Source organism: Nesoenas mayeri, assembly GCF_963082525.1.
Source record: "Nesoenas mayeri genome assembly, chromosome: 14".
In the NCBI taxonomy this organism is placed as follows: domain Eukaryota; kingdom Metazoa; phylum Chordata; class Aves; order Columbiformes; family Columbidae; genus Nesoenas; species Nesoenas mayeri.
This window is the reverse complement of record NC_137556.1, coordinates 1,875,665-1,887,952: the sequence shown is the minus strand read 5'-3', so window position 1 is coordinate 1,887,952 and position 12,288 is coordinate 1,875,665. Positions and strand designations below refer to the sequence as shown.

Genomic DNA, 12,288 nt, shown 5'->3' with positions numbered 1-12,288 from the left:
GGGGTAAGGAGAAGGATCAGTGAGTCGCTCTCTGCACCAGGTTTTTTCAGGCCGCTCGTAATTCACAACACACTTGGAATTAATTAGCAAATAATTAATTAATTAGAAAGTAATTGGCGCGTTAGGGTGGAGGCGCCGGTGCTCGCCGCGCTTGCTCCGGGCCCTTCCGTGGCCTCTGGGCGGCCCGGCCCTCCCCTCCTCTGCCCGCCGCTCCGGCGGGGAGGCGGGCGGGAAGGAGCGAGGGGGCCGGGCCGGCGCTGCCCAGACGCGGGGAGCCGCTGCAGCCGGTCGGTCCCTCCCTCCTGTCCGCCCCAGGTCTGTCTGGAGCCGCCGGAGGCCCCGCGGTGAGTGGGCGCTGTGGGACGGGGGCGAACGGGCGGGTCCCGGGGGAAGGGGCGAGCGGCGCTGCGGCGGCCGGGGAGGCGGTGGGGTGTTGTGGGCTCGGCTCCTGCTGGCACCCCGGCTCTAGGGAGCGGCTCGTAAAATAGCGGAAGACAGAAAGTGAGCGGCGGGGTTGGGGTGTCTGCCCACCGCGGGGGCTGCGTGTGAACGAAGCGGTGCTGAGGTCGAGAGGATGAAACTGAATGTTGTATCGAAAGCGTTACGACTTCCCTTCTACTGTCCGGGAAACTTACATGTTGGTTGGTTCCCGAAGCGATAGACGCGCTCTCGGCAAAAAAAAACCTCGCGGTTTCAGGAGTATAAAAAGTGCGTGGATTTCTTTGTGCTGTGTGTTGTTCTTGGGGATTTTATTAAAACAGAAAAATAACAATTAAACACTCCCTTAGGGCAATGCAAGCCCTGTGCGTGGCGCTCCGCTCGGAGCTGGGCGGGTCTCTTGCCCAGCCCTCTCCCGGCCACACGCACCCGCGGCCGCTGCTCCCCCCGCAGCGGGGCCGGGCACCGAGGGCCGGCAGCAGGGTTGGGGTTCGGCCGCCGGGCTGGCGGCGGGGCCGGGGCCGGAGCCATTGCCCACGGAAGTGCCCGTGGGGCAGAATCCTCCGCCCGGCCTCACTGCAGCTCTCCACAGAATCCCGGAGTGTCAGGGGTTGAAGGGCCCTGGAAAGCTCATCCAGTGCAATCCCCCCATGGAGCAGGAACACCCAGATGAGGTTACACAGGAAGGTGTCCAGGCGGGTTGGAATGTCTGCACAGAAGGAGACTCCACAACCCCCCTGGGCAGCCTGGGCCAGGCTCTGCCACCCTCGCTGGGAACAAGTTTCTTCTCATATTTAAATGGAATCTCCTGTGTTGCAGTTTGCACCCATTGCCCCTTGTCCTGTCACTGGTTGTCACCAGCAGAGCCTGGCTCCATCCTCCTGACACTGCCCCTTTCCATATTGATCCCCATGACTGAGTCCCCCCTCAGTGTCCTCTTGTCCAGCTCCAGAGCCCCAGCTCCCTCAGCCTTTCCTCACACGGGAGATGCTCCACTCCCTGCAGCATCTTGGTGGCTGCGCTGGACTCTCTGCAGCAGTTCCCTGTCCTGCTGGAACTGAGGGGCCACAGCTGGACACAAGATTCCAGGTGTGATCTCCCCAGGGCAGAGCAGAGGGGCAGGAGAACCTCTCTGACCTACTGACCACCCCCTTCTAACCCACCTCAGGTACCATTGGCTTCCTGGCCACAAGGGCCCAGTGCTGGCTCATGGTCACCCTGCTGTCCCCAAGACCCTCAGTGTGTTATCGAGCTGGCTAACGGTGAGCGTGGGAGCTGCCTGAGCCCAGTTTGCAGCTTCACCGCTGCTGCCACGCAGGAAAACTTAATGTTTGAAGTAGGAAAAGGGTGAATATTTCACACCAGCAATGTTTTATTGTCTGGCCTTGCAGGTTTTCCCACTTGAGTTAACGGCTGGTGGTTTTTGTGCCAAGAATAAGGTGGCTCTATTCCTAAATGTGTTGCATGTTGCTGTATGGATTTCAGTGTTCATATGATTTTTAAGTCTCTTGTTGAAATCAGTGTTTGTGGCCTGAATGTTTTGGCAGAGGATGTTAAGGAATTTGTCAAAAACCTGACTTTTTTTTTTTTCTGAGTTATGTGAAGTGTTCCAGCACCTATCTCGGTGTTATCGTGGCAGCATTGAATTTCCTTATTGCTCCACAACTGTTAAGAGATTACATGGAAAAGGCTGTTGTCCAACAAGAGTAGAGACAAAGAATTAGTTATTCATTATTTGCTTTCCTTCTATACTCTGAGTGAGACTGTGCAGGGACCCAGAGGTAGTTGCCCGATCCTGGTTCAGTTTGTGTGGAACTTGAATTTCTGATTCACCTGCTGCTTCTTTACATCTCTTCAAAAGTCGTTCATCTCTCTTTATATAATGTGTTTATGCATTAGTATTTAAGTGCATGCAACTTCTCATGTATAGCAAGTGGGTACACAAGGGTGGGTGGTGATTGCATACGGTGATGACTCGTGCATGTGAAATTTAGAGAAATAACCTGAAAAACTGAGATCGGTGTGATAGAAAGAATACTACCTGTTTGGTTTCTACTCTTAAATGCTCATGTCTTTAGTTTAAGCTTGTCTTAAGTTATTCCAGCGGGTGAGTGAGCTCCACAATCCATTATTCTCTTACTGTTAAGGTGACAGAAATGGAGCTGGAGCCGGCACAGCCCTGTGCATCGGGTGGTGTTTCCCACAGACTGGTGCTGGGACGGTGCTGGTTCACCTCTGCCGTGCCATGGATCGGTGAGGAAGGCCCAGAAGGGATGCAGAAGTAATCTGTAAAGTCATCAGATCTCAAGAATGCAGCACCTCCACATATCTTTTATTTTATGGCAGTCACTTGATAACACAGAGATACTGGAAATTTCCTCAGTTCTGGGTTATAGTTTCTTTCTTTGTGTCTTAAGTAAAGCTTTGTGGCAGTCAGACACCCCTGAAGATCTTAGGCCAAAAGCAAATTCTAGACATACAAATTAGTTGCGTGTCAATAACAGCTTTCAAAATAAAAAAGCACAGTAGCTCCTTTTCCAAGTTAGATATACAGAGTGCCCTTGAGTATACTGAACTAAAGGCTGTTTTCTTTTCAAAGAAGAAAATCTAGTTTTACTAGGCAAACTTGGGCTCAACGGCTACAAAAGTAATACAGAGCGTTGCTTTCAGGCAGAAAACGGTGAAACCGATGCTGGAAATTGTGTCATTTCCTGGTGTCCTGACGTGGTGAGAGGCAGGGACTGTGTGATCAAAGGCCCTTTTCACGCTGCATGGGGAAAGCTGTGGTGCAGGTCAACACAAAGACCCAGTGTCTGCTCAGAGCTTGGGAGCCAAAAAGATTTTCACTTAGAACATTTCTGTATTGTCTACACAGGACTAAAAAATCCCGGGTATCATTTACCATGCAGGTGATTTATGGCGCTGCACAGGACTAAACTGAACTGTCTGGGGTTTGTGTTGGTGTTCCGGACACACCGAAAAGCTCGCGGGTTGGTGAACTGTCTGCAGGTCTGGGATGAGGGAAAGGCGAACTGGAAGGATTTTAATTACTGAAATATTTACTAAAATCTCAGAAAACAAACTCAGTCGAGTAATTTGCTTTACATAAAAAGCAGCATAGGGTGAGTCCTTCCCCCAGCTTTTACAGCATCGAATTGCCTAGCTTTGGATGAAGAGCTTTTTGATTTGTAACTCTTGTTGTTGTGAAACTGCTTGAGCAAATACAACTACAGAATGTGCCTATGCAGAGTACTGTGGACACATGGGTTTTTTTGCGTGCTATATTTGCTTCGTTCTCACTGTGTAGTGTTTGCCTTCTTTTTTTAGCGCTATAAATAAACCCTGAGCAGACTTTGCGGTGTTGTCTGGGTGGGTGAGGTTGGATATCTGGAAGGGTAGGGATGGGTTCTTCTCCAATGGTGATCACTGTGTGATCTTGAGTGTGTGACTTCTGGCAGTGCACGTTTCTTTATAAATATCCTAATTCTTCATACAGTTCTTCTGAGCCTGGAATTAATCTAAACACAGTAAAGATACTGAACCGGAAGGCCTTAGCTAAGGGAAGTTCATCATTATAAGGTGTATCTAGCTATGCAATACAATAACTTTTCATGGCCAGGGGATTGTAGGATAGATGCTTGGAACAATCAAACATACAAGTATACAAAATGGAAACTTTCTTCTCTTTCCTTCCAGTGTACTAAGTGATTGACTTGTATAACAAGCAAAAATGAAGACAAAGAAATACATTTGAAAATTTACCCCTAAAAATATATAAGTACTAAAGTTCTGGGTGGGCTAATCTTTGGATGCAGAGCTCTTGGTTCTCCAGTTGTAAGGACCAGGACCAAAAGGAGGACAGAGATACCAGGACTTGTGTTCAAACTATACAACTTTTCACTTAGGTCTCTCCTAACCCAGCAGTGCGTTAAAGCTTCATTTTTCCTTTTGTGAGTGTGACTTTCCCTAAGCAGCTCCTCTGCCTGCGCTCCGAACAGCAGCCGAATGAGGCATGTTCTGCTCAGGTTTTTTTAGAGCTATTTTCATCTTTCTGGTGTGCAGACCTCACGTGTGGTCCAGGTAAGTTGAATACAGAGTGGGAGGTGTGGGCATATGGAACAGAACAGGAGCTGGAGAAAAGCATCGATACTTTGCTACCTGCCGGCTGGGGAGAGCCAGAGGTAGGTATTAATTAATAAGGCATCTCATATGGAGCATGAGACCTGGTAATGCGATTCAGTCTGCATGGGACAGAGCCTAGGTTGTCTGAGTTGTGGTAATAGAAAGGCACACAGTGTCCATCTTGTGCAGAAAATCCATCCCTGCCGATGTCACTGTTCGCAATTTTGGAGCCAGGGAGGTCTCTATTCTGGACGTGGTAGCCATCTGTGCCAAAGGGAGCTAGCTGTCTTCGCTGAGCTGGAAGGATTCAGGAGCTCACCCACCACTGTCTCTGGGTAAACACCTTTTGGGTTAAACATGAATGCCCACCTCTGTTATTTTCTGTTGGGCAGCTGTCAGCATCTGCCCTGTGTGTTCAGATAGACCCCGCGCGCTGGAGCGTGGTCACTGTAGGGAGAAGCACGCTGTGGTGTGAGGTGGAAGAGCTGGGTTACTTGGCTTGAATTGCTTTCTAATCACGAGGCTGTTCTAGAAATCTGAGTGTTTTTATCTGGAAAGAGAAGCCAGTCTAAAAGTACAGTACTGTAGCTGCTTCTATTCTCGTGTGGGTTCTTTTGCTATGGTTGGGATCAGTTACTCAGGCTGTTTTAGGACGGTTCATCTCTGAGAAGTGATTCATTGCTTAACGGGGATATAATGGAAAGGATTTTTACAAGTTGGCTTGGCAATAGCTTTCTCTGTGCTGAACTTTTAGCCCATTGTTTTAATAAAGACTTTATTTAATCTACTAAAGAGCCTCATGTAGCACATTCCTTTATGATTTAACGCAAATGGTGGTTCTTTGTGTTTTTAGGGAGTCCTTGAGGTGGCAGCAATGGCAGAATTCAACAACGTCCATTCAGTGACTGAAATGCCAGAAGGAGATGATGCTAAATGCAGTTTCCATCACAGAATGTTCTTGGAGCCCCAAGAGAAGAAGAGGAGCATGAAGGCTCTGGTGGTGAAGCAAGCGAAGAAAACTTGCAGCTGCACTCCAGCCAAAGCTAAAGACTATATTCTCAGTTTCTTTCCCATCTTGCAGTGGCTTCCTAAATACAAACTAAGAGAGTACCTACTGGGAGACATCATGTCTGGTGTGATTGTGGGGGTCTTACTAGTCCCACAGTCAATTGCCTATTCTCTCTTGGCTGGACAGGAGCCTATTTATGGCCTTTATACATCCTTTTTTGCTGGCATTATTTATTTCATATTTGGAACCTCCCGCCACATCTCAGTTGGCATCTTCGGTGTGATTTGCCTCATGGTGGGACAAGTGGTGGATCGTGAAATACAGAGAGCTGGCTATGACCTAGAGCCAGCTGTGCCCAGCGTCCTCACGGACACAGCCGAGTACGTCAACGCCACCGTTCCGCCTGGGAATCACACACCGCAGCAGCCGCTCTGTGATAAAAGCTGCTATGCAATTACAGTGGGAGCCACCATGACCTTCATAGCTGGAGTTTATCAGGTAAGAGCAGGTGGACAAGCAGGCATTCTGTGGAAAAAAGCTTTAATTCTTCTTGAGGTGATCGTCCACATGAACAGCCTGCTGGGCTTGCACGTGTCTTCGATCCGCATCCCAGGGGAGCGGGCACGGGGAGGGCTGGACATCTCTGGTTACTGTGGTGCATGAAACTCCTCTGTGTCCTTTCCTGGTTTTCAGTAGCGTTTTGTGCTTGCGTTGCCACTCTGGGGACCATAAGGACTTGCACATAACCAGCTGCTGCTCCTGTGCAATCTGCTTTGGCCTCCATTTCCTTGGGCTAAAATGTGGTGTGTCAGCTTTTAATTCCAGACTTGAGTCATTTGCCTTTTCTCAAAAAATGATCCGGACAGTAAAAGTACATCTGGTTTCCTTTTATTTGTCACTGTGCTTGTAAAACTTGGCTGTTTGCCCATTCAAAGCCAAAACAATGCTGTTATATGAAAAAGATACTACTAAGATGATAAAATGTTTGAAATAAAGCTTTTAATTATTACCGTATTAAAATATATTGCTCAACAATATTTTACCAGTCTGTCTCTACTGACTTCCTAGAATTCACTGCTGACTGAAATTAAAGCAGGTACCTTTGTTTTTAGAGAGTCATGTGTTAACCAGAGTGGGTTTAGTTTTAACGCTACTGCAGAGCTGTGGTGTTTCAGTTTGTGAGTTCACGTTAATTTGTTCCTACAGTGGCCTGCAGGGTGGTGGTTAATCAAACTGTAGAGTAGAAAAGGAAATGTACCCGTGATGCTCTAAACCGCTGGTTTTAGACACAACCTGGGACTTTTTCTTGCACTGCAATTTAGTGTTGAGTAACTTCAGAAACATTCTGGGGCTCTTGAGATACACTGGATTTTGTTTCATCACCGTAGGATGGATGTAGTTTTGGAGCTATGAATTATGCTTAATGTTCTTTGCAAGTACAAGTGCAATTAAGTAACTTTATATGAAGGAGTCAGATTACTTAATCCTAAATACTTCTGAATGTTAGGCCTATTCCACTTGCTGTCTCTCTGCCCATTAACCAATAGGTCTTCACAGCCCCAAATATATCTTTATTTTTAATTGGAAACTCCAACCAAAATCGCATTATTTGTATCAGAAACTTTGCAATCAAATGGCAGAATGCAAGCCTGCTCGTACCAGTTGCCTACAGCATAACTAGGTAAGACAATGCTGCTAATGTTTTACAGCCAGAAAATTCATCTGAATTAACTGGATTACCGAGGCTGTGCGGGAGCGTTTCGTAGAGCTTGGCGCTGAGCCGATGTCCAGTCGGTCCAGGTCTCAAACCTGCCTTCTCTTCAGTAATGCTTCCTGCTTCTTGTGAAGTTCCCAGCTAGGACTCTAGCTTGCTTTATTTTGCCTTAATTACCTAATAAGCTCTATCTACTTGAAGTTTAATACCTGTAAGTTCTGGCCTGCAGGTAACAGTGTAGACAGCCCTTTTGTCCGGCGTGGGGAGTTTAAAGGCTTCTAGCAAACTGCTTTGAGAAGGTCTGTGCTCCATTTGGCATGAAGGTTGATGAGGGGACATTTATGCACGTGTGGGCTAGGTATCCATAAAACTAGTGATTCCCATGAGAAAGCACTGAGGATTTGTCCGTTCAACTAGCATTAATAAAAATTAATGAAAAGGCGCTTAAATTTCCCTCTCTTTATGTAATCTGCATCACAAGAGTTGACAGCTCGTGTATTATCTGAATCAGATGCACCAAACTTTGTGCAGTGCGAAGGACAGCTGGTCTGCTGTGAGCCGTGATTTTACTGCAGGCTGTGAGCTCAAGTGTAAGGCAAAGAAAACCAAAAACGTTTTGGATCCCTGCGAAGTTCAGAGGCTGTAAGAACTTGAGAAAGCAAGAGCAGAAGTAGCCAGCATTTCAAATGCTTTTTCCCCTGGGTTTCTTTGCCTGCTGAGGTAACCAGAAGTTAAAACTGAACCAATGAGCAAATGATAAATGCAGATTCAGGGTGTGAAGGCCCTTCTCTGTGTTAGAAATGCAGTTAGTTCATGTGTGGTGCACCAGGACCAGCTGGATGCTGGAGACTGTTTTCCTTATCCTCCAGGGCCATGCACAGTGGTTTTGAGTCTCTCCTCCCTCCATAGCCCCACAGTGGTGACATGTGTCAGATTTGCATCCTAACCTGTCGTGTGTCGTTGCTTCCTTCCAGGTGGCCATGGGTTTCTTTCAAGTGGGCTTTGTCTCAGTGTACCTCTCCGACTCCTTGCTGAGTGGATTTGTCACAGGTGCGTCCTTCACCATCCTGACCTCGCAAGCCAAGTATCTCCTGGGCATAGACATTCCTCGGAGCAGTGGCGTCGGCTCCCTCGTAACCACCTGGATAAACATCTTCAAAAACATACATAAGACCAACTTCTGTGACCTCATCACCAGCTTCTTGTGCTTTCTTGTACTTATCCCAACCAAAGAGCTGAATGAACACTTTAAATCCAGGCTCAAGGCTCCAATACCAGTTGAACTGGTCGTGATTGTGGCAGCTACTCTGGCATCTCACTTTGGGAAGCTCAGAGAGACTTATGGCTCGAGTGTTGCCGGGCACATCCCGACTGGGTTTCTGCCACCCCGCCCTCCAGACTGGAGCCTGATTCCTAATGTGGCTTTGGATGCTGTCCCCATAGCTGTTATTGGCTTTGCCATCACCGTCTCCCTCTCGGAGATGTTTGCCAAAAAGCATGGTTACTGCGTGAAGGCCAACCAGGAAATGTACGCCATTGGCTTCTGCAACATCATTCCCTCTTTCTTCCATTGCTTCACAACAAGTGCAGCTCTTGCCAAGACTCTTGTGAAAGAGTCCACAGGCTGTAGGACACAAATGTCTGGCATGGTCACTAGTTTGGTAATCCTGTTAGTCCTCCTTGTGATTGCACCTTTATTTTACTCCCTTCAGAAATGCGTCCTTGCTGTCATAACCATTGTAAACCTCAGAGGAGCCCTGCGGAAGTTCAAGGACTTGCCAAAAATGTGGCATTTGAGCCGAGTGGACACCGTGATCTGGTTGGTTACTATGGCAGCCTCAGCACTTATCAGCACCGAGATCGGCCTTTTGGTTGGTGTTTGCTTCTCTATGCTCTGCGTCATTTTCCGGACTCAGAGGCCGGAGGCACCGCTGCTTGGCTGGGTGGCAGAGTCCGAGACATATGAATCCCTGTCTGCTTACAAGAACTTGCAGACCAAGCCAGGAATCGTGGTGTTCCGTTTCGAAGCGCCCCTCTACTACATCAACAAAGAGTGCTTTAAATCCATCCTCTACAAGCAAACCGGGGTCAACCCAGTTTGGGTGAAGGCAGCAAAGAAGAAAGCAGCAAAACGAATGCTTAGAGATAAAGAGGTGGATTCTGGTGGCAATCAGACCAGCATCTCCGTGGATTTTGTCTCTGAACCTCTTGGGTTTCACACAATAGTGATCGACTGTTGTGCGGTACAGTTTCTGGACACGGCAGGAATACGCACGCTCAAAGAGGTCTGCAAGGACTACAGGGACATCGGTGTGCAGGTGCTGCTGGCCCAGTGCAATCCCTCGGTGAGGAGTTCCCTGATCCGAGGAGAATTCTTCCAAGAGGGGGAGGACCCCCTGCTCTTCCACAGCGTGCACCAGGCCGTGGACTTTGTGCTGGGTGCGCAGGGGCACAATGGGACCAGCGCTTCCAAGAACTAGTGGTGGGAAGGCAGCAAGCTGGAGCAAAGTCTGGCGAAAAAATGGCTGTGGGTCTGTATGTCCATGCGATATACCTGCACTCAGCGAAAGAGAGGCAGGGTGGTTAACACCTGGCTACTGCGCAGTCTGTTTTGATGCTTTAAGTCTGGTCTGCCTGCTATAGTGATTCAATAGGTGGTGCTGAATGAAGATGATTTTTAACTTGGTTACGTCCAATCTGTGAATCTAAGAGTTTTCATATGGTGGTTCATCTCATTTCTCTTCTCTCCTGAACTTTCCGTGTCTCTGTTCCCCTCTGAGTTTTGATCACCAGCATTGAAGTCTTTATTGCACCCCTGTCTCTATGGGTGGGGCAGGATTTTGAATAACGAGGGGCAACTCATTTCTTGTCTCTGGTTCTGGCATTGCCTTTCCGTGTTACCACACCTTTGTGTTTTCTACGAAATAACTGATGAGGACTGTTTGCTTTGGTCTTTACTGTGGAGTCATTGGTTGGTGATTCCTGTAACCACCCTAAATTTGAGACAGATAAATAAAATCCAAGCATGCGTGAGAAGGTGTTAATGAATAGCTTCTAACCACCTACCACCTCCAGAGGCCTTGGGCATGTCTCCTGAGAGCCCAATGCAGCCAGGTGGTGAGGGCATGGTTCTCTCCTACCCTGTTTCCCTGAAAATAAGACAGGGTATTACATTAATTTTTTTGCTCCAAAAGATACGTTAGGGCATATTTTCAGGGGGTGTCTTATTTTTCCATGAATAACAATCTACATTTATTCTTGAATGAAAAAAAAATATCAACATTTATTCAAGTATAGTCATGTCGTCACGTTCTGGAATATCATCATAACTCTCCAAACCCTGAATTCCATCATTAATTTCTTGTGACTCTGTTTCCTTTTTCCAGGTACGACAATCTACATTGTTCTGGGTCTCGTGTTGTCTCTTGAGTGCGATTCTTTTGGGGGTGTCTTCTTTTCTTGGTGTGGGGTGTATCTGTCCTGCTGCATTCTATTGCCTATTAATTTTACTTTTTTACATGTATAGCTGCCTGGACACTATTTTAATTGATTTTTTTTAACTAACTGTAACTAGGGCTTATTTTTGGAGTAGGGCTTATATTTTGAGCATCCTCAAAAATCCTGAAAAATGCTAGGGCTTATTTTTAGAGTAGGTCTTATTTTGAGGGAAAAAGGCCGTCTACATGGGCATATACATGCCGAGAAAGTTTGCCTCTTTAGCTCGAATTTTTTTTGCATGATTTTTATTCAGAGGTGACAGTTTAGAAGTCTGATTCATGCTTATGGTCAATCATTCATTTTCCTAATATTTAGGAGCTCTTTAGGATTGTGGACATTAGAGACGGAAACGTCTCCCATTCTTGAGTTTCGACAGAAAACGGTCCCTCGTAGCCAGTTTTATGTGCCAGGTGGACAGAATCACAGGCACCAAAATGAAAAGGGCCAGTAGATTATCCAACATCTGCCCCAATTTCTCCATGTCGCACAGAATTCATGTGTAAATCCAGGTTTTATTGAGCTCAGACCCTTTACACATGCTCTGTCATGGACTTGATGTAACGGGGATGGACAGGCCAAGAAATCCAGGCATTGCAAGAGGCGTCAGGGATTCTTTCAATGTTATTTGACCATATGAGTGTAAATTAAACTTTGTACTTCTAAATTATGCAGAATGGTGAAGAGTGCCTGTTCTTCATGCTAAAATACAAGCAGTAGGTTCTCTTAAACCAACAAAATCCAATTATGAAGGCAGAGTTGAGACATGTTTTTACTGAGTACCAGCTATATGTAGCATTTAGGACCTCCTTGGAAGACGGTGGCTTCTCCCAGGGCAGTTTACACTCTGAATTGCAGGTTCCTTGCAGCTTTTAGAAGGGGAAAGCTGTTGTATAAAGGCAATACTCTCATCTTTAATTGTTCAAAAATCATGAGCTAGGAGTCAAAAGGAATAGAATACAAAAGGAATATAGATACAATATGAATGGTGAAAAGTTCTCTAACTAGAAACAGATTTTTGCATTTAGTATTGGTGGGATTTTTCTGAGCTAGGACCAGTGACTGTTCCCTTCGTTCTGACAGCTGAAATGGCACGTATAGGTTCACTCTGGGAGTTGGGACCTCAAGGATGAGGTGTCAGAAAGGACCGGGGAACCTTTGTATGTTAAATGAACTTACTGCACTTTTTAGGACGTTGTAGCATCAAATAGAAATGCCAGGGCAGGCTGTGGGCTGTGTTCAAAAGTAGCGTAACTGAGATCTGTGCTTTGTTTTTCTAGAACTGCATTGTTAAGGAAACAGGTTTCCCAAGTGTCAGCGAGAAAATGCTGAAGCTTCTGCAGGACTGAACACAAATATTGTTCTTTCTCGGCCTTACGGCGTGTTTGTAAGAGGAGAAGAATCCCAAACAGCTACTGCTGATCGTGGGTTTTTCCTCCAGGAACCTCCTGAGTGATCTTTTTACTGTGGGCTAAGAATCCTATATGCGGTTTGGGTAATTCGGTATTGC

At 46.7% G+C, this 12,288-nt stretch overlaps 1 protein-coding gene across 1 annotated transcript; it reads left to right on the top strand.

Annotated features, from left to right (window-relative positions):
• Window positions 1-272: 272 nt before the first annotated feature.
• Window positions 273-9,763, top strand: LOC308045868 (sulfate transporter-like; the record flags this gene model as incomplete). Its single annotated transcript, XM_080353377.1, has 3 exons — window positions 273-344; window positions 5,414-6,067; window positions 8,258-9,763. Exons 2-3 carry the CDS (start codon window positions 5,435-5,437, stop codon window positions 9,761-9,763), a joined length of 2,139 nt encoding a protein of 712 aa, XP_080209503.1. The 5' UTR covers window positions 273-344; window positions 5,414-5,434.
• Between the last annotated feature and the right edge of the window lie 2,525 nt (window positions 9,764-12,288).